The 22,228-nt window shown below is 42.4% G+C and overlaps 1 protein-coding gene across 1 annotated transcript in view; it reads left to right on the forward strand.

The window, feature by feature from the left end:
• The first annotated feature begins 1,446 nt into the window (after nt 1–1,446).
• CNOT3 (CCR4-NOT transcription complex subunit 3) overlaps nt 1,447–22,228 on the forward strand; it is a 32,963-nt gene continuing 12,181 nt past the window's right edge. The window contains exons 1-11 of the mRNA XM_007438808.4: nt 1,447–1,570; nt 11,453–11,500; nt 12,712–12,786; nt 13,203–13,270; nt 13,495–13,569; nt 14,421–14,510; nt 16,802–16,930; nt 19,018–19,113; nt 19,827–20,046; nt 21,115–21,248; nt 21,647–21,703. Coding sequence (XP_007438870.1) covers nt 12,762–12,786; nt 13,203–13,270; nt 13,495–13,569; nt 14,421–14,510; nt 16,802–16,930; nt 19,018–19,113; nt 19,827–20,046; nt 21,115–21,248; nt 21,647–21,703 — 894 coding nt within the window. The 5' untranslated portion in view covers nt 1,447–1,570; nt 11,453–11,500; nt 12,712–12,761. The remainder of the gene's footprint in view (nt 1,571–11,452; nt 11,501–12,711; nt 12,787–13,202; nt 13,271–13,494; nt 13,570–14,420; nt 14,511–16,801; nt 16,931–19,017; nt 19,114–19,826; nt 20,047–21,114; nt 21,249–21,646; nt 21,704–22,228) is intronic.

The following is a 22,228-nucleotide window of genomic DNA, read 5'->3' on the forward strand; positions in this document are numbered from 1 at the left end:
GGTGAAGCTCTCTACTGTTTTTCTCTGTTGCAACAGAATTTGTCCTTTGTTGTGGTGTCCTATGACCTGAAACCATTGTGAGCTCCTGCGGGAGAGGCAGTGAAGGAGGTAAAGGCTTCAGGTGTTCCATGCCAAAGATCCCCACCTCACAAGAAAGAAAGATAGGACCAAAGAAGCTCTGAGAACAAACACGTACTGTACTTTAAGTAAATGCAAAGGGCTGCCTCCACCAAGCAAAGGCAAGGAATCCAAACTTTCAGGCAAGGAGGAATAGATTCGTAAAGAATTATGAAAAGGGTATTGCCAATAAGCTGAACAGTATGAGATGCTCTAAATTAAAAAAAAAAAAACCGAAAACCAGTTAAGGACCACAGATCGACCTAGGAAGCTAAAGAGTCCTTATGGAAGATATAATGGGACGGGCTCACGCGTGCTTACTAACAGCGAGGTGTGCTTGGTATTCTGCGAGCGCAGCCGCTGCAGCTTATGCAACCATGTGATTCAGCAAGCCAAGGGTTAGTATCACGAGTGAATTTGGTCTCTCCCTTTTATATACGTGTTTTATTTAGATGCTGCGATTCTGCACGTATTTCAACAGCAGCAAAGTACTTTCATTTGATCAGTTCGTGAATACTGCTGTGCCCACGTAAATCTGTGACGAGCCCTTGTAATAGGAGCTAGATAGGAAGCGCTGAAATAAATTATTAAACCATAAACGAACAGCCCCAATGGAACATCTACCTGGAAAAGGGGTCATTCTTTCTTCCCTGATTGGATAACGTGTGTTTAATTGACAGGTTGCCATTAAGAGTTCCCAGCAGATTGTCCCGCCCCCTTTTACCTTAATACAACCAGCTTCAAAACGTGCATGCCAATACAAAAGGAGAAGGTTCTACGGGGCGGCACAGCCGTCCAATGAGGAGACAACATGTGCAGGTTTGCTTGTTTACAGCCAATGGGGAGGCACAGCCTCAAAAGCTTTCTCACAACCGCCTTTTTATCAGTTTCACCCAAACAGCAGGACCAAGTCATGAATGACAGGGCTACTATCCAATAGCCTTTCTTACTCTAGCCAGTATTCGTGTACAGGAAGTAATAGTCAATCATGTAAGAGTGAGATTTGAGGGACATTTTTGTTGCCCATTAGAAGGCAGACTCTGACGTAAACTCCGCCCTTTCGGCTTGTTTTTCGCGGAGTAGTAGGCGTAGCCATGCTTACTACTCCATCTGCGCCTCTTCAGCCAATGGTAGTACAAGAGCGCTTTGAAGGACACCACCTCTTGACAAATAGACCCCATGCATTCCTATTAATGACAGCTGCGGCTGCGCCGCGTCGTCCCACCCCCCGTCCCCCCTACCGTCCCCTTCCTGATTATCCAATCGAAATGGTAAGATGCTTGAGGAGCGGGAGAAGTAGCCAATGCACTTCAGGGGAGGGCGGATCAAGCGAAAGTAGAGGGGGGAGGCTGCCGCCATCTTGGATGCCGCGGAGCCCGAGAGACGGGGGCGAGAGAAAGAGAGAGGGAAAAAGAGGGAGAGTGAGAGAGACCCGGAGACGCCGGAGTTGCCGGTGAGACAGCGGGAAGGGGCGGGGCCTAACCTAGGGGCGGGGCTTCTAGGTGCCTACGGGGCTCCGTAGGGGGCGGGGCCAAAGTGTTTGTGGGGGGCTCCATAGGGGGTGGGTGATGTTTAGGGCAATGCTGTTCCCATAAGAGTTGGGGAGAGGATGTCTCTGGCGTTGAAAGGGAGCTCATCAGGGTCCCGCGAGTTTCGTGGGGCGGCGATTTATGGGGCCCTGGAGCGGGGCTGGCAGGGTTGGGGTTCCAAAGGTGAGCCCCTCACCTGTAGGCGTTGGGGCCCCTAAGCCCCATGGGCAAGGCAGAGGTGGGTTGGCAGCCTCTGGTGGAAAGGCCTGGGGCGGGATGCGGTGGACTGTGCGTTGCTCTGTGTGGGAGATTTCGTCCTCTTCTCCAGTGGTGATGCTGAGGAAGCCCATGGAGGGTCTGGGGAGTGTGCAAGAGGGGGCAGCGAAATCACCAAAGTTACAACCTTTGTACGAAGGCCAGATGCTCCCTCTGGAGAGAGGGTGCTTTCAGAACAATCCCTAGCCCGTTTCAGTCTGGGAGAGAAGTGTGTAGGAATTTTCTCCCCAGAGTATTCTTCCTTGCTTGGAGTAGGCCCATTAGCCTTGGCAGGGCACAGATCCCTCTAACTGTGAGAAGCTCAGGGCAGTAAGAGCATGTGTAAGTGGAACTTCAGTGAAATACGTAAATAACACAGAATACATAGACCCTTATTTGTTTATTCCTTCCAGTGAAGTCTGCCACTGAAAGGCAGCGTGCAGTAGAATGAGGATACATCCCCTTGTGTACAGATGGTTAAGGTTTTAGTGGGCTTTGCCCCCATGCTTTACAACCTCAAGAGCTAGAAACTTGCTTCTACAGTTCTTAATGCAGAATTCTTACTCATTGCCTGATTTCTGCATGTAAATAACAGTACTATAACCTGTCCCATCCAGATGTATTGGATTTCACCTCTCTTATCAGAAATGATTGTGCTGGTTGGGGACTTAGGTTTGAACACATCTGGAGGATACCAGACTTGGGAAGACCTCTGTAGTATATAGCATTTGCCTGTAATATAGAAAGTACTTTATGTTCTTAGTCTCTTTATCATCTTTACAAAATTTATTTGAAAAGAAAAAATGGGGGAAAGTCTCAACAGTGTTGTTGCTTAAAAATTAAAGCTATGATGCAAGAATTTTTTTCCATTCTTTCAAATTATATCTCGGGGCTGATGTTTAAATGGTTTTAATCTAAGAAATTCTCCTCCTTTTTAATAAATAGATCATTAATATTGTACATAATATCAACAGGGTGGTGCTATACAGACTCAATCCCTGCTAAATTTTCTGAGTCTTAGTTTCAAATGCACAGTAGATTCTTTCAGCAAACACACACTGGTATATGAATATTTTTATTTCATGTATTTATTCTAGATTTTGCTTACCAGCTCATATCCACCCACAAAAGTAGTTTATAGCAAAACACTTAAAAACAAACTCTGTTCTGTGCTTAAAGAGAAGCAATAAATAGTGTCAGTGTAGGAATAATGGGGACCTCTTATGTTTCTGTAACTTGGCTGCTGCTGTTGCATAGAAAGACTTTTTCATATTGTCACCAGGCAGATTTCTGATGAGAAGAGTTCATAAAGAAAGGCCTCTCCAGGGACCTGAATGGCTAGACAAGTTCATAATGTCCCAGCTTCAGTCCCCACACTGTCAGTTAAAGCAGGAGTCTTCAGTCTGAACCCTGTCTGATACTTTTGCTTACAACTCCCATCATTCTTGATGTTGTCTATGCTAACTGTGTCTGGTAGTTGTAGTACAAAAGTCTGGAGGGACTTGGATTAGGGAAGGTTGGGTTAGAGGATCTCTACATGTGGGTTTCAGAAGGACCACCACTTGAGGCCAGAAAAGACAGGTGAGCCAGTAGTCTCATTTCATATACGGCAGCTTAAATATGTTTGATGCTAGCAGACAAGAACCAGGCTGTTCAATATACTGAGTTGCCTGTGGGGATACACAGAGCCTCGGCTATGGTGGGATTTGAATTCCCAGGTTGACTGGACCATTTGTTCTAACTTATTGATGGTTTCTAATATCTTTACCCAGAAAGTTGGTCTACACTAAAAGATACAGTCAATAATAATCTTGGATGATTTGATTCCGTTGAGGTGGAGAGCATATTTCCAGATGCATATGTTATCAAAGCATAGGATCCCAATGATGTTATTTGAAGTTACAGTGTCATTACAGGAAAGTACTGTAGCACTTTATCCGCACAAAACATATAGCTAGGGGAAATGCCCTGTTTTCCCTTCCATGTAGAATGTTATTTGCAGCTGTGCCTTGAATGTAGAAGCTGATTCAAATGCTGTAGGCATTGCCCATTGTATGAACCTATAAGTTTACCCCCACCCCATGCCGCAGCTAAAGCTTTTCTTTGGCTGTGAAATCTTTAGAGACGCCTTTATAGAAAATAAGGTGGCAAGGGACTGTTTAGACAATTGAGTCCAGCAAGCCATCTGATTTACTAGTCTAGATTTAAGCATCTGCAACAAATGCCTATTCAGCCTCTGCTTGGACATCCTGGAAGCCTGTAGATATGTTGGGATTGCATCTGTCTGGGTATTCTGACGTGGTTCCATTCAGTTGCAGTGGTGCTCCTCTGGCTCTTTGAAAGAACAGTGTTAAAACAGCTAGATACTGGCAAAAGCTGCTCTCCTCCTTGAAGCAAGGCCTTCTCCTTATTTCTGTGAACTGCCTCTATCCTGTTTGATATAGTGTTGAACCTTTGTGTATGGCTCTTTCCTACAGGGGTCTCTGTTCAAAAGGGAAGAGTCTTGTCAATTTCACCCTCTTTCCTTTTACATCTTTATCCCCACATCTTGGAGGAGCCTAAGAAAAAGCATTTTCTATTAGGCCACCTAGTGAGTTCATAACAGGGAGGAGATTCAAAGCTAGATTCTTAATCCACAGCTCAGTCCCTTAGCTGCTGCGGTGCACTTAGAGAAGCGAGGCTATTTGCATCAAGAAAAACTCTACTGAGAGGTCATATGCCAGTGAAATACAGGCTGGTATACACTGAATGCTGCTGTGTATATGGGAGCCAATATAGGAAAATATGGAAGAATGTTATGGGGATTAGGTTCTGGTTGAACAATTCTTCCTTAGTCCCCCTTCTCAACATCCATGTTGTTACCCTGCTCTCTGCAAACGGCACTTTTCATTCAGTCTTAGTGATTCAGGCCTGTTTGTCATCCTGCTTGTTATTGTATTCATGGTATGTGCTGCAGCAAGCCCCCACCAATATCCATATCCTGTGTTGGTTGCTTAGGGTGTCTGTATAGAGAGAAATATGGAGGACTGTATAAAAATAAAAATCTGGCTGAAGTGCACTTTGTAAGTCCTTGTGGGTCAATGCAGCAATGGCCAAATCTGTAGAAGACTCTATTTCACTGTATAATTGAGGCTGAATGAACTGTGAGCTTGGAAAATGTAGTTGAAGTCCAAATTGGACTTACTATGATATTGGGACATCCTTTTGTGGCAGCTAGAGTGGTCATCATTTCTGAAGCTACACTCCTAAGCTTGTTTCCTTAGAATCAATTCCCACTGGGAAAAATGGGACAGATTCTTAGTCAAAACATACAGTCCAGCTATAGAACTGTTCCAGTCATGCATCTTTTTCTTCCAGATATTCCACTACAGGCTGACTCCAATCCTGTGCAAAGCATTTCTGACTTGGAGGACAGTATCCTGTAGCAAGCCACCAGCTTCTTGGATTGGGTTAAATAAGTTGGTCTAGAGAAGATAGATAGAACAAGATTCTTAAAACACTATACCGTAAACACACAGCTGCTCAGTAGGGAAGTTGATTGGTGGGAGAGTCAGGATAGAGAAAAGGAAGCGTTTCTGTATACAACAGAGTAGTAAACTTTCAGATTCTCCTACCACAAGATTTGGCAATGGCCAATAACAGAGGTAGAATTTTAAAATCAGACAAAGTAACCTGCGGAAGTAGGCTTATCAGGTACATCTGTGACCACTTATTTCTGCTACTTGTTTCGCTATTTATTGGTGTTACTGCAGCATTTTCCAGTCTGGTGCCTTTCAGATGTGTTTCCATGATTTCCAGCCAGCAAGCTGGATATTACAGGAATTAAGTCCAACAGCAGCTTCACTGGTTATTATTGGCTTGGGGCAGGAACAGAGGACCTGTTGCCCTTTTGGACTACAACTCCCACAATCTGGTTGGCTGAAACTGATGGGAGTTGGATTTCAAATATTTTAGAGGTTACCAGGTTGTTCCTTCCTGGCCTGGCATTGCGATTTTATCCAACTTAAGCTTCCTTTTTGCTTCCCACTTATTTTTGGGAAACTTGTGCAGGATTTTTTCTAAGTCACTGAGACTTTAAAAAATGGGAATATGCCTGTGGTCCAGTCATGCTGGTATCCCCCCTTAATCAGTGGTCAGATATTATAAACACACTAGCTGTTTTTTACTGTTCTCTGTTGGTTCTCTTCTGCAGTTGTAAACAAGCAGCCCTCTCAGAGTGCTTTTTCCCCCTGTATTTTCTTTTAAATAAAACATCTTCAAGACTGTGTGGGTAATCTCCATCTATCCTTTTTCTTATCTCCAAAATAATGAAGGGAACTTTATCTGAGCTCTCAACATGGTAGACAATTGATTAATATAAAATCACATTTTTAAAATTTTTTAATGAGCTCTTCCTGCTATAGTTAAAAGGCTGTTTTTCTGTATAAGGGAATGAACTAGGGCAAAACATAGAAATTAGATATCCACATAATAGATCATGCACTTTCTGAATATTGTGCAAATTATCTCTGTTTAGGGTACAACTTGATTTACTTCTGAGTAACTATGATTGCATTGTTGGCTTATTAGCCAGATAGCACATATTTTCCCTTGGTGAAACACTAATCTGCCCAGTAATTAATAGCATTTTCTTCTGAATGCTTCTTCATGCTTATATTTTCAAGCAGGTATGTTGGTATATAGAAGAACAGTCAAGCAGACACCAACTTTCTGTAAAGTAACAAAAATCCATATGCAAAAGAGGCATAAGGCTTACACAAACAGGAAGTGTGGATTTATGCTTCTTTGTGTGTATTGATAGATACCTTTCAGTAGCTCTAGCAACTATTTAATATGCACATTAAAGAACAACTCAAGCCTTTTTGTTTGTTCCTCTGAATTCAGAGGTGTACCTAGAACTAACTCTAAAAGAGTTGGAAATAAGGTTTAAATTAGCCCTGTTACTTGGCGAATTAAATCATTGATTTAAATTGCCTTGTTTTAAAATCAGTCCACTTTGGCTCAGGATAAACTAAGCATTTGTACCTACACAGTAAATAAAGGCCCACGATTTAGATGCAGTTTTGTATTCTGGGAAGTTTTTTCAGAAACCGGTCAGGAACTCTTCCTTTAAAAAGTGAGAAGAAAACTTTCTAAGTGAAGGAAAGCTGCTTTTTAAGTCACCATTAGCTCAAGTAAGGTTTGAGGGAGATCCTAAAACAGGATAGGCAGGAGGTAATTTGAAACATTTGGAGTGTCCTCTGTATAATTTATTGTAGATCAGGAAGGATTTATAGTTCCCTAGTTGCTGAATGAAAGCTGGGTTTGCCCAACACAGTAGGCTAAAATGTGGTTGGTAAGTTTGTGGCTCACTGGATGTTCATACAACACAATCCATGTTTAATTGAATGAACCTAGTTATTTGCACAGCACATTGATCCATAAATTAATTGATTATATTTTAGTTTAGCAAGGGTGAACTCAGTCATTTCAGTAAACCATAGTTCAGTTAGCCATGGGTTAGCATATTGTGTGAACACAACCTAACAAGTGTTAAAATGCTTTTCCCTTCTGTTGCTTTGGTTGATGAAAACCAGGAAGGGATTTTTCTGCAAAATGATCTGGGAATTGAGTCTGATAGTACTGTAGTTACCAATTCCTGGTCTAAGTACTCAGAATGACCCTGCATTTTAATTTTATTACGTGTTCATCTGCCAGAAACACTGCTTTATACTTAACTCTCAGTGGTGGATCCATGGGCTTGGGTAAATCCTAGAATGGTTTGGTCATGCACTGTTTCCTTAACAAGTAAGTTTTCCATTAAAATTTAAAATATCAGGAAACCACTAAATTGTATCAATGAAGCAGATGTAAGTAATTTGAAATAAAGTTGTAACTAGCTGTTTTGATAAACAAATTGGAAATCTGTAGCAAAATCCCAGAGAAGTCCTGTACTTTATAGGGCTTATCCCATTGTGTCTCATTCTGCAGTCCGGTGTCCTCCAGATGTGTTGGCATATACCTTTCATAGTATCTACTATGTGCTAACCCAGTGTTTTTCAACCCTGGCAACTTTAAGATGTGTGGACTTCAACTTCCAGAATTCCCCAGCCACCATGAAAAACACTGTACTAACCAAACTGCCTGTTGATGGACAAATCCCTCAGTTTTCCAAACAGAATTCTCTTTTCAGCTAGTTAAAAAAATGTAGATCAGCCTTCCCCAGCCCTTCCAAAGTGTTGAACTGCTCTCAGAATTCTCTGCAGTAGCCATACTAGCTGAGGAGTTGAAGTCTAAAATGTTTGTGATGTTAACCTAAGATTACAAACTAACTCAGAGGAATTGACCTGACTTCTTAGTGAACCTTTAACAGCAGTGATGTGCGGAAATTGGCAGGTGAAGCTGGGAGAAGAGAGACATCACCACTTGCTAATGACAGCAAATGAAGCTGCTCTTAATGGTCTGGAACAACTATTGAGGAGGTAAAAGAAAAATAAAAGTGTAGCTCTGTTCCTCCAGTGGCACATTTTGTGGTTCACTCTCCACCCCAGCTTCCTGTAATTAGCAGGAATCTAATCCTGCCTCTCAGCAGATAGAGCAAGAAGAGGAGTTTTCAGAATGAGAGTGCCCATGTGGGCTGAAACATAGCTCGAAGGTTCTTCCTTTGCAAAGACTGATTTTAGAGGTATAAAGACTGTTTCTCCAGTGGAAATCTGGCAACTTGGGAGCTGCAGTTCTCTGGCTGGGATCACAGAACACACTGAGCTAAAACAAGGTTCCATTATTTGTGACTTAGTGTGTTGGATGAACCCAGGCAATGTGGTTTGCAAAACTGGTTTATGGTTCAGTATAGGGGTGGGCAGCCTTTTCATGCCTGGGGCTACATTGGGCGAGGTGATGAGACACAGTAGCTGGAATCAGGATTGTGTTCTACCTATTTAGTGTGTGTGTGTGTATTATTTATTTCCCACCTCAGAATGGGAGAGAGCCATGATACCTTTTTCTGGCAACTGTGGTCAGAGGTGACTCATGGGGCTACCAAGAAAGGGCTTGGGGGCCGCATAAGCCTTGGGACCCCAGGTTACCCATTCTTGATTTAATGTGTTGGGTGCAGCCATGTGAAGGGGGGACAAAACAATGGGGGGGGAGGCTTTCCTGTTTTTTTTTTCTTAGTGTGCTTTTTGTTTTCCTTGCTTGATTTTTTTAAAAGAAATAATGTTCATATGTTGCTTCCTAATCTTTACTCCCAAATGATTTATGAAAACTATATAGTAAGACTTCTCTGTAAGACTATTCACATTATCATACAATACAATTATACTAGAGAGTATAACTCTGAAATACCAAGTGTGAGAGGCATTGACATTTATTTTTACAAGAGAAGGAAGGGCTCAGCCTGTCTTTGATAATGGGCTTCCTTCCTCTTATTGATGTAGAGATTGCTGAATTATGGCCTGTCCTTCACTAATCCTCAAAACACTGGGAATGGGGTAAACATTGGCGGTAGCGTCCATTTATCTATACTTGTAAGGTGTACTGAACGTAAGTATTTCATATATTTGCCCTCCTCCAAAAAATGGAAAAGCTTTCTGAATTGTTTTATAGGGTTTTCATTTTTCAAAATTTCTGGAAAGTTTGCAACCTTGGTTGGATAAATCTGCATAGTAGTAACTTATTTAGTAAACCAGGGTTAAGCAGTCCATTAGGTATAATGGGGTGTCAACATAGCCTTGCTTGCTTCCTTATACATTCTTTCCCTTTGAACATAGTGTAATTTGCTTCTGAGTAGATATGAATGAAAACAACCTTGTATGCTTTCCAAATGCAACTAGATCTTTCATTATCAGAGGTTGGGATCACTAGGCTAAAATGTGGTTGACTAATTTGTGGCTTAAAATGTATGAGCCCAGTCATTGTGGTTTATTTATGGATCATTATATTGCTCAAACTAGACAGTCTGGTTAATTAGTAAACCATGGCTTAGCCATATCTTCCTTGGACCACCCATGTCTTTGTACTAAGCCACTGTTTAACCATAATTTGAATAAACCACAACAGGCTGGGTTCACACCACATACTAAGCTATAATCAAACTCTGTTTTGGCCTCATGTGTTGTGCACAAACTCATTTTCATGAAGGAAGAATTATCTGCATGGTATGGGGACAGAGATGGGAGACCGGTTCTGGACTCACAGTTTCCTTGGCAAGTTTGTGATGGGATTCAGCAGTTATTATCAAAAAAGCACAAGAGCAAGTTGCCTGAAAGAACAATCTCAGGAAATTTATACAAAGCCAAGTAGGGAATTTGGGGAAAGAAATGAAATCTAGCAGTCCAGATCTGGTCTACAAAGCAGAAGAACAAAGTGATGGGCTGGGCTGCTAATGGTGTCTCCTGTGTGTGTTTAATTCCATCAAATTTGAAAGCTAGCAAAGCAAGGCGCGTACTGGGTTGGTATCTTTCTTTTTATATACTACCATTTACATTCAGGGACTTTTTAAAAAAATGGTATGGGGATCCACCTAATATAATATCTCACCAAGTATAAACTTGTTCAGTTCATCACCTCAGGATTCTATTGCATTTATGCAATAGGCTTTAGAGCAAAGTTCTGAAAGCTAGACTCTTGAGTTTTCTAAAATGAGAATGAAAACATGGGCTTCACCCATCATATTTTGAGGAAACAAAAGCAAAAACTAGTTCAGCCACGTGAATTAGTCCATAATATTTACTAGCCTTTCTTGCACAGGAATACCAGTGTCTTTATTAGCATATCTTCAGTCTAGGACAGTGTTCCTCAACCTTAGCAACTTGAAGATGTGTGGACTTCAACCCATGCTGGCTGGGGAATTCTGGGAGTTGAAGTCCACACATCTTCAAGTTGCTGAGGTTGAGGAACATTGGTCTAGGAGAAAGAGAAAAAAAGAGAGAGAAATGTCCCTTTGTGATCACCTGGAGGTTTTTTCTTATCACTGTCAAGAAAGCAAATAGCTGTTCACACTAGTGATTTGGAAGGCTTGCCAGCTTTATTCTCTGCCTAGCTTTTCTGCAAGGAAAGCTTAACCTCTTACTTTGGCATGGCCAGTAGCTTTTAAAGGCCCTGAAACCCCACAGGAAGAAAAAAAAAGCATACTGTGGTCGTGAGGGATGGTGACCTAGGCCAGAACAACTCTATCTTGTGGGGGAGTGAGCTACTATTTGTGTTCTGCTCCATTCTCTGCCCAGTTCTGTTACAGCTGGGTTTTTACAGAACACTGGGCTAAAACATGGGTAATTCATAGTCCAGTCTCTATGTAATCCCAGAAAAACTGGGTTAAATTCATAAACCATGGCTCAGTTAACTATGGATGAATATGTCTCAGAAACATATATTGTAGATCTCTCATCTCCCCCTGCCCCCCATTGGTTCAGTTTGCACAGGACATTGAACCATATAGCAACCACTTAACATAGCACATTGGGCAAACCCAACCCACCATGGGTGTCTGTATGAGCTTTCTCTAAACCTGTCTGGTATGGAAGAAGGTGAGGTTTGTTCCTCCTCCTAGCCACATATTTTTCTCACCTTTATAGGAATCTGGCTGGAGAGCAGGCAAACAGCAAGTGCCCAGGGGCCACTAGGTAAGTGCAAGATTGACCCTGCTTTCTTCAAAAGGCCCCAGCTTTTCTGCTGAATAACTTAGACTAGAAATACAGCTGCCTGACATCCTTAAGATGTCTCTTGTGTTCCGGTTGTAAATGTACCCAAGGTATGACTTTTAGTAAAGATTCCTTTCATTTTTCTTTTGGTCCTTTGTTTTGGTTTTCCAATTGAGAAAACGAGGAAGATATTTGAGCCTTGCAACTGTCCATATGATTTGGCCTTTTGAGAGGCAATTTCTAAACGACAAGTGAGATTTAATTAAGAATGCAGCCTGGAAGATGCTACAGAGGCCAATGGCACAGCCTCCTCTCCACTCAGGGCCTCTGTTTTGATCCAGTGGCTCATAGAGGCACTGAGAAAGGGGCTGTCTCCCTTTAAGGCCCAAAATTGGCTACCGTGACTGAAACAGAAACATGGGGGGGGGGTCCTCCTTGAATTTCTGCTTCTGAAAACACGTCTGTCTCCCACTCCAAAACCTCAGGATGGGTTATGATGTGAGATCAGCCCAAGAAGCTGAATGTAATTGTTCTAGAACAAACACCATTAGAAAAAAATGGAGGGAGCAGATAAAAATGAGAATGCTGTCAAAATTGTCTCCAAATCTCTCCCACCCAGGAGTGTCATTCTCTGGCCTCTCCCATGTGGGTTCTTGTTTCCAAGGGAGAAAAGAAATGCCTTCAGGGTCTCTGAAATACCCCTCTCAGTTGTGCTTTCTTCCTACCCTCTCTCCCTTTCTTTGCAGACATTGTAGGAGGGGAGCCATGTTAGTCTAGGGTGGCAAAAAATCAGGAGGAGCCTGGTAGCACCTTTTCTGACTAACACATTTCATTAAAAGGCATAAGCTTTTGTGAGCTGTAGCTTATGCTTTTTAATAACATTCATTAGTCGGAAAAGGTGCTACCAGGCTCCTCCTGATATTTTTTCCCCTTTCTTTGCAAATTTTTCCATTATTCAGCTAGATTTATGGGTTTTATTTTTCTGCAATTAGAAGTTCTGTGTCTTTAACTGGCAAAACCTCATGGAGAAAGGTTTTCTGGTCATAGAAAGGGAAAAATACCTCGCCCGTGGTTTTCTACTTTATGCTGCTGTGTCAAAGCAACTTTTTTGGGGAGGAAATGGCTACAGGGTACCTGCTTTTTTCTTTGCCTTATCTCTTGTAACTGATTTTTCTGCTTGTTCTCCTTGAAAGTGTCAACGCTGTATAAAGTATGAAGAGAGCCCCCCTATAGTGAAGGAAACATGGCAGATAAGAGGAAGCTACAAGGTAAGCTCCATGGCTGGGCTAGGAACCTGGGTTCTCTAGCAGAGGAACAGCAGGGCTGTTCACCTAGAGTGGCATAGAAGGAAGAGGAGCAGGAGGAGGAGATGAATTGGGCAAAAGGCAAACAAGATTCTACTTTTGGAGCTTAGAATATCTGGGATTAGATGCTGTATTTTCCAAACCAGTATGGAATGTCATTAGGGAAGAGCGAAGAGTTAGGTTTACTGTTGGTGGAAGGACAAATTTAGGAAATCAGTAAAATGGGGGCAGAGGTGTTTGAATTTGGGAAGGAGGAAAAAGAGGCAGGATTTCAAAACTCCTCTCTTCTTTCTCCCCCGTTTAGGTCGCAGGGAAGGTATGAACCAATTAGTCCCTGTGATTGCTTTCAGCAGTAATTTATTTTTTGCCCCATCTTGCAGGTGAGATTGATCGGTGTCTCAAAAAGGTATCAGAAGGCGTGGAGCAGTTTGAAGATATCTGGCAGAAGGTGAGGGCTGCTGTCATCTCTCCGCCTGAGTTTGGTCCAAACTCCTTGATTTCTACTCCATGTAGTTTCTCATCCTTTTTGGGGGGGGCAGGGAGAGGAGGGGAGAAGTCCATTTGGCTCCTCCTTTTCCTTTATACAGTTTGATCTTGCTCTCCTGTTCCTCCATGACCCTGGAAACCCCAGCCTTTATCACAACTTGTTCTTTCTCATTCTCCTTGCTACAGCTCCATAATGCAGCTAATGCCAATCAGAAGGAGAAATATGAAGCCGATCTGAAAAAAGAGATTAAGAAGCTCCAGGTAAGAATGAGCCAGCTTCAATATTCTTTGACATGCAATCTCAGGAGAGATTAGATTAAATATTGAGAATAGCCTGAAATCCAGGAGAGGCAAGTGGGAAATGTTGTCCCCAGAAGACTTCTGTTAGATAAGAGGAGAACTAGCGATACTTCACCAACACCATTTGAGGATGTGAGGGGTTGTCAAGTTGCGATGCAGTGTTTACATGCCTCTCCTGAGACTGTCAGAATTCCTCAGTTTGTCAAAGGATCCAGCCTTTTTCCAAACTCTGCCTTCCAAAAGGTTATATGACCATTCCCACTGTTCTCCACCATTATTTTTTTAACTCAGAATTGCTAATAATAAAAAATACAGATAAATACTTAAAGTTGAGGGAAACATACATTAAAATCATCACTCCACACACCTTTCATGGAATTCAAGACAACTACGTAAGAAAAAGCAGAATTTGAGTGACAGGGAAAGGAAAAGGTAGCAAGCTATGTTGAGTTGCTGATTGCTTGGCTTCCAATAGATGAAAGTGAAATCCAGTAGTTATAGCATAGCAGAGTTATAGTTAAGAGTAATCCGTAACTCATTCTTTCTGTTTGACCATTGCTCTAATCACAAGCCTTCCCCAACCTGGTGACCCCCAGATGTGTTGAATTTTGTATAATCACTAACTAGCATGACCTTTAGCTGGCTAAGGATTACGGAATTTGAATTTGACATGTCTGGAAGGCACTAAGTTGGGGAAGACTGTTCTAAAAAGCTTCACTATTATGAATGTTACTCTAGGAATAGTCTCTGCTGGAAGGATCTCATAATAAAGGGAGCTAATTTGACATTTTACTACTTTTCTCTTTCTACAGAGATTGAGGGACCAGATCAAGACATGGGTTGCATCCAATGAGATTAAGGACAAAAGGCAGCTAATAGATAACCGAAAACTCATTGAGACGGTAAAAATCAGACTGGGAGAAAAGAATCTATTAGCCATTATGTGTCAGTGCTGAGAGGTGAAACTGATGTTTTTCAAGGAAGCTGTGTGATTCCAGAGGTCTAAATGAAACAGGTTTAATTTTGTTCAGCAGTTTTAGGCTAGTTCTTAGCTTTACTAGCTTGATCAGTTTTTGCACTTAAAGACTTCTTGATTTTTTTTATGCTTAGCTCCTCCCTAACAATGTTGCCATTGGCTGGTAGGCAGTGTGATGTCATAAAGGTGAGCCACCTGGCCATCTCATTACTTAGGCTGAGTAAGCAACAGAAAGGGGTTCTGTGGGGAGCCCAGGATCTCTTCCACACAGCCTTCCTTAGAGTGACAACATGGGATAAATGGTGAGACCTTCTCAGCTTAACAGTATAACTGTGGTAGCACATGTGGAAGATCTACTGAGCTTTGAGACAGGAATCTTTGAAATTGTGGCCTTTGCAAGGGTCAAGCTGTATCTTGTATTTCCTAGGCAACCTGAATCAGACATTTTATACATTTTCTTTTTGGAGGGGGGAATGCACTCTTACAAACCTCACCTTTGGTATTTTTCTAATGCAGGAGCATCAGATCCAAGCACTGTGATAAAATCCAAGCACTGTGATAAAGCACTTATGCTTGCTGATCATCAGTGTCTGTTTGCAGGGACAAAAATGCACATTTGCTGCATTGTTCATAGTTCATAGCTGTTCTGTGCGTTAAATGGCTGCATGTGATACTGCTTTGGGTACTTGCAGACAATGCCTACTCCTCTTTATTCACTTTATGATTGAAAATGCCTTTATGTGCCTTGATTGTGCACATATAACCATAAATATCAATATTCTGTAGATGCAGTTAAATATTAAAATATTAATTTAAAATTTTTTAATTAAAATGTGCCTAGCAAAACCATTCTTTTGATACTTTCATTTAGAAAAAAATCAATCCCACTGTAATAGCACCATGTTAATTAGATTCACTAGTTTGGGTTGGCTTGTTTATTTTAATAATTCAGCACTGGAGACAAAACAGGCTTGTGAAATTGGTTAATGAAGTTACCACAACAGTTGAGGAGCCAGGATTTCTGGATAGGAAGAAATACAGTGAATCTCTAGGAATGGTTAGGGGACTAAGATGCAGAATAGGATAGGCAGCAGAATTTATCTCAGGACAGGATTCCTCAGCAGGATTCCCTTCTGGTATGTTGGTCCCAACTTCCATTATCTCCAACCAGTATTAGGAGGAGGAAAGTTATGAAATGGCAATCAAATAGAATATTAGAATCCTCTGGTGAAAAAGTGAAATTATCTCTTCCAAGATGCAGATAAGGAAAAGGACCATTTTAAGTGGTCTCAGATCCTCCTTCCCACTTACAGAAAATTAACACAGCAGAAGAAAAATATTCTAGTCCCCAATAATGGTGCAGTGTAGTTTTTCTCATAAACCAAAAAAGACCCCCTCATAGCTTACAAACTGCAGGTCCCCATTTGTGTTCTTTATAGATATAGGGGTGCTTCCTCACTGCTGCCATTTTCACTCCCCAACTCTGGGGCAAGTGCTTTAATCTGCTCTGCAAACATCCTCATGGCTGCTTCTCTTTTCTCAATATACTGCCTCACATGAGCTGATCTCTCCAGCCAACTGATGGGAGACTGCAAAAATCAGCATCCGACTAATCCTGTGTCCCTCCCCATATCCCAACATTTCTTCCCATTTGTTCAGTGATTTTCAAACAACCAGACTTGGTCACCGTGAGGGGGGAGCTGTTCAGCTGTAAAAGAAAAATGAAAGGGCAACTTAGTGGTATCTTAGTGGCTTAAACTTTACTGAGGACGGGGAGATTGTTAGAGATGCAATGAGATGCAATCACCCACCTCACTCCAGAATTCATTCTGCAAAACTCTCTTCATGGTGACTTTGTTTACCCTGAAGTAGAGCCAGAAGTTAATTGGGTCTGCTGCCCGGTATGGACAGTAGTATATGTTCACACAGGCACCAAAACAGCTCAAGAGTGGCGCAGATGTTGCACGTGGAAGGGCCCTAAGGTTTGACAGTAAGCAATCAGGGTTTTCCCACCCTACTTTCATGTCAAAAATTGTGGGTGAAGTTATGTTCAACACACCACCTAATTTTTGAGTGTGGGTATCATTTGTTGCAGAATAGGCGTACATTTCAGATTATTGCTGAAAAACGCTTGCTAGGGGCTGGGTTATGAGTAGTCCTTGGAGCTGTTTCCTGCTCTGCATTAACTCACCGAGTCCTTGTAATCTGTCTTTCCAGCAAATGGAGCGGTTCAAGGTAGTGGAACGTGAGACCAAGACAAAAGCCTACTCCAAAGAGGGGCTGGGCCTGGCCCAGAAAGTGGACCCAGCCCAGAAGGAGAAAGAGGAAGTTGGGCAGTGGCTGACGGTGAGAACCAGGGAAGGCTGGATTGGACGGCAAAGCAGCTTCTGGAGAAAGTGGGGAGGAGATCTAATTTCCCCACCTTCAAATTCAAAATGTAAAGGGTTCATATAAGAAGTTACTTATATGATTTATCAGAAGTTACCAGGTAGGGCAGAGAACATGCCTGAAACTCTGTAACTCTGCTGTGGTTGGTGGACTTAAGGTCCAGAAGAGACCTTTCCCCCATCCCTTCCTCTGAGGTGGAAGACAGAAGTTCCCAGGTTCGTTCTTCAAAGCATCGGGCTCTTGTGGATATTTTTGGTTGTTTGGTGGCCGAGAGTCACATGACAACCTGAAAAGGTGCTCTCTTGCCTGGGTAGGGAAGAAGTTCTGGTGATGATGATCCTTGGCAAAATAGAAAGAGCCAAGCTGTGTGATGAGAAGGATATGACCACAGCTCTGAACTCATTGAATGCAAAACAGAGGTTAAAGTTGGCCACCTAGATCTGTTTTCTGCTGTGAGTCCAGAGGCAGTTTCTTCACCTCACTTCATATCAGTTGTCAGTGAGCAAATGCATGTAGTTCAGGGAATAAGTTTGGGGTTCCATGCTGTTGGAACATGGCAGTTTGTTCACAGAAGATGCGCATCTCCATCTCTTGTCCCACTGATTCTTTTGTAAGAAAGAAATTGCTTGGAATAGGAATGATAATGATGTTGTGGTGATTTGAGTTACAATCTATCAGGTCTGGTTTTCCAACAGCTAAGATGCATTTATTAGAGTTTACAAGGGCTGGTTTCTGTTCAGGCTTGGAAACTGGGAAAGTTGAAGCGTTTGGCTGTGGAGGTGGTGACCAGTGGGGTTTACCATTGTGTTGGGCATTTTACTGTGTTGCAGCCAAATGGCCGTGCCAGTTAAAGACTTAGCAAGCACACACGAGTTTGTGTAAATCCTTCATCAAATGCAGGAAATACAACTTTGAGTTGCAGCTGGGTGCAGCTCTTGTGCACATACATGCAGAGTTATTTGTTTACTCATTTCTATTATCACCCAACTCAATCATGACTCCAGACAGTTTACAGCCAAAGTTAATGGAGCAGAAGAAATAAAAGTAGAGTCAGAAGGAATGAATATGCAACAAGAACTGATAATGACAATTATATTATCCAGCCTCCGAACATCTCCAGTTAATATTGGGCCCTTCTGGCTACAGATAATGGGAGCATACTGGTTGGGAAGGGCCAAGTTGGCCAAATGGTGGTTTATAGCTCTCAGATCCTGACATTGGCAAGCTAATTAATGCACATAGTTTGATAAGAATACCATCACAAGCAACTGCTTGGGGAACTGGCTGCTTTTAGTAATATCTAATTGTCACCATCTGTGCTTTCTTCATTTGATTTCCTTCTGATCTCAGTATTTTTCTTTTTCTCTTTAAAAAAAAATATATAAGCAGAAATGGTAGAAAACAATAGACTAGAAATAAAAGATCTGTCACTAGTATTCAAAGCAGAACAGTTGCCCTGCAGAAGCCTTGTTGGGAAACCGCCTCTGCAATTCGGGATAACCTTTCATCAGATATATGGACTGTGGCCCAGGAAATGTTATTCTTAAAATAAATCTGCTGGTCTTTTTAAGATGCCACAAGAGTCCTTGTATTGTACAAATGGCTGCTGTAAACTGTTTAGAGTGTATTAGATTACCCAGTAAACGGTATTGATAAAAGATTTTTAGAAAAATAGATGGAAGGCAGGAAGTTAGCACAATTGCAGTTCTGAAGAAAGTAGAACTTCTGGCTGACACACAGGACATAGCCTCTTGTGCTCTTGATCTTTCAAACAACAGCTCCCTGAATTTCTGTGATTGAGATTTCTGTAGGAAATCCCAGGCTGTAGAATTTGGGGGATTAATTGTTTTTTCCCATTGGGTGATCTGCAGTGATGTACTTCATTGACACAAGGTCATATGTATATTCCATTAGTTCTTATTACTACCATAGTTAGTTCCTTCTTCCTGCTTAGCTAGATAGGCTTGTAAGTATGTTTTCCTGTCCCGGTGTCTGACTGGATAACGATCTGTCTGTCTGCTTCCTCTCTCCTCCCTTGCTCCCAGAATACAATAGACACCTTGAACATGCAGGTGGATCAGTTTGAGAGCGAAGTGGAGTCACTTTCGGTCCAGACACGCAAGAAGAAAGGAGACAAGGATGTGAGTTGATGAAATTTCTTTTTAGAAGCTTGTGCATACAGTGCATTGGAGTTCATGAGTGGGGTAGTCCTGTGGCTTTATGCAGTAAGAAGTTTCAATGGTGAAAATCTGGACATCTGAAGATTTGTCCTCCTTTATTAATTTAATCCAATCCTGCCTTTCATTCAGGTGCTCAAGCAGTGTACAAAGTGCTCCCTTCTCCTATTTTTCCCCACAACAATAACTACCCTGTGAGGTAGCTTGGCCTGAGAGAATGTGACTGGCCCATGGCTGAGGGTGGATTAGAAACTGGGTCTCCTTGGAATCAATCCAATCTCAGAGACAAGTTAACTGAGTGGTGAATTGGAATCACTTTGTATTGCAAGAAGTAGCATAAGTTTCACGTCTGAGTTGGGCTTAATCAGCGTTTCAACACCCAGAGTTGACAGTTATTTCAAGGGCACACACTGCCTGCTTTTCTCAAAAGCTTGAGCAGTCAATGTTAGTAGAGCCTTTTTCAACGTTGTGTTTTCCAACTGTGTTGGGATAGGATTCCTCTTCCGGGAGTTGCAGCACCAACATATTTGGAGGGCCATGGTTGGGAAAGGTTGCATTATAAAATGTGCACATTTGCACATCCACGCCCAAAGACTGAGTCTGGGCAATTCACTAAGTCAAAACCCAACAAGCCGCATTATGGCTTAGCGTGATACCTGTCCTTCCCACGGAAACAGAAGCAAGATCGGATCGAGGGTCTGAAGCGGCACATTGAGAAGCATCGGTACCACATCCGGATGCTGGAGACAATCCTGCGTATGCTGGACAACGACTCTATCAACGTGGACTCTATCCGCAAAATCAAGGATGATGTGGAGTATTACGTAGATTCCTCGCAGGACCCCGATTTTGAGGAGAATGAGTTCCTCTATGATGACCTCGACTTAGAAGACATTCGTAAGTATCATCTCTGGGTGGGCAACTTCTGCTGGGAGAAATCCATTACAATTGAATGGATTGCAATAAAATGATCCCTCCCCATAAAACTCAGGACCTTGTCAGTGCAAGGGCAGAATCCGCCTTTAAAGCCCACTGTATTTCTCTCAATCTTACTGGCAGATGGTTCTCTTTTACTTCTTGAACTACAGTCATTCAGCTGGAGATTTTGCTTCTCTTTGCTTATCTCAGAGCCTTCCCCCTGCCCAAGCAATATGCCAGAAATAATGACTATACACCCTCTTCTCATTTAGCAACCACGTTTCATTCCAGCAACTTGGTCATTAAGCAAAATGGTCACTAAGTGAACATGTGACAGAGAGAGAGAGATGCTGTCTCATTCAAATAAAGTTCTCTAGTACAGTGTCCTGTGCCTGACCCATTTTTTTTCTTTTTCCTTTTTTTGCCTCCTGGCAGGGTGGAGAGATTGCTTAAACAAGAGATCTCTTCCAGAGCTGCTTTTGTCCCCAGCCCTCTGCTTCCTTAAAAAGTGCTAACTGCAAGTTAACAAGCTCAACTGTGACCTTAATTAGTTGATTAGAACCTGAAACTGACCAGACCTTAATCAGTTTCACATTGAAGGCTTTTGTTTTCAGGCACAGGAGTGGGAAAACAATTTTTTTATTACCATTTATTGCCATCGTATTTGCAAATGGTCGCTAACTGAGGTAGTTGCCAAACAAGTGGCTGTAATGGTTTTTGATTTATATGTCAGAATTAATTTGTTTTTTCTCCAAGAAATGGTGGGATTTCCTTTAAGCAACCAAGATTCCTGCTATTAGCTTCCCTTTCACTCTTGTGTATAAGAGTAAGTGTGATCCGTGAAAGACTTTGCATAAGAAATTGGTTAATCTTTAAGGTGCGACAAGATTCTTTGTTATATTTTTTACAAAAGCCAACAGGATTCTTGGGCATCTAGAGTTCAGGGATATTAAGGTAAGTTTTCTGAGCCTGCCTTAACTAGCCAGAGTGTATCTGCCTGATTGCACAAAACTCTCTCTCAAGCTTCTCTTGTTCTTGGTCTTCTAGCACAGGCACTGGTAGCCACTTCCCCGCCCAGCCACAGCCACATGGAAGATGAGATGTTCAACCAGTCCAGCAGTACGCCCACGTCCACCACGTCCAGCTCCCCAATCCCACCCAGCCCTGCAAACTGCACAACAGTAAGGAGGCTCTTTCATTAAGGGGGTGAGGGAGCATCCTTGGGTTGGTGGGAATTAAGCATACAAGCATGTACTAATGTGAACTTCATGAGCCCAACTGCCGTATTTACTCACAGCTTTTCCTGTAGCGATGCTTAAGGTAAAAAGATGTCCTTGAGCTGCACTCAGGGCCTGCTGGCTGCATCCACCCAGTTCACATGGCAGCATTAGAGGTGCGCTTTGCCATTGCCACCTTCTGGGTTGCTGTTCTGCTTTACCAGTCTACCCAGTCACCTCAAATTCCCAGGCAGTCTCCCTCCAAATATGAACCAGGGCTGAATTTGCTTACCTTCTTAGATCAGACAAAGTTGGTTAGATGGTGCTTTGTGCTGCAGTACTCAACATTTTTTGCATTTTAGGAGAACTCTGAGGATGATAAGAAACGGGGACGGTCAACAGACAGTGAAGTCAGCCAAGTGAGTTTGCAGCTCTGGATTCATCTTATAAAGGCTTTCTGGGAGAGGCTAGAAACCATCCGGGGAAAGGGTGTCAGGACTCTTGGGCTCTTTTTTGGAGGAAGCTAACTGCAGTGGATTGTTTCTGATACCATATGATCTGGTTTTAATGACTGAGCCGTTTCCTGAATTAGCGCAGGGAAATTGCTTTGAGGACAACATCCACATCAGATCTCTTTGCATGCAGAAACATTGCATGTTCAGGCACCGTTTCTCCCTCGGGCCTACTTGCAACCACTTTTATGAGCAAGGTGATATTAATGTGGGAATGCATTTCATGTGAGCAATTCCATGTGCGAATTCCAAGGATGTGCGGCCCTGTAGGAGGGCTGTACCACAATAAGACTGAAATGCTTCAGTTGGCTGTTTGTGGGAAAGGCCAAGGGAGTCAGAAAATGGACATTTCTGAGGAATGTGGTTGTAAAGTGAAACGTGACTGCACCCAACTTATTGACGGCAGTTCTGGCTGCAGTTGTTAAGCGAATC

Source organism: Python bivittatus, unplaced genomic scaffold, assembly GCF_059951505.1.
Source record: "Python bivittatus isolate LINGU-HERP-01145 unplaced genomic scaffold, Pbiv_v1 ctg000440_np1212, whole genome shotgun sequence".
Lineage (NCBI taxonomy): Eukaryota > Metazoa > Chordata > Lepidosauria > Squamata > Pythonidae > Python > Python bivittatus.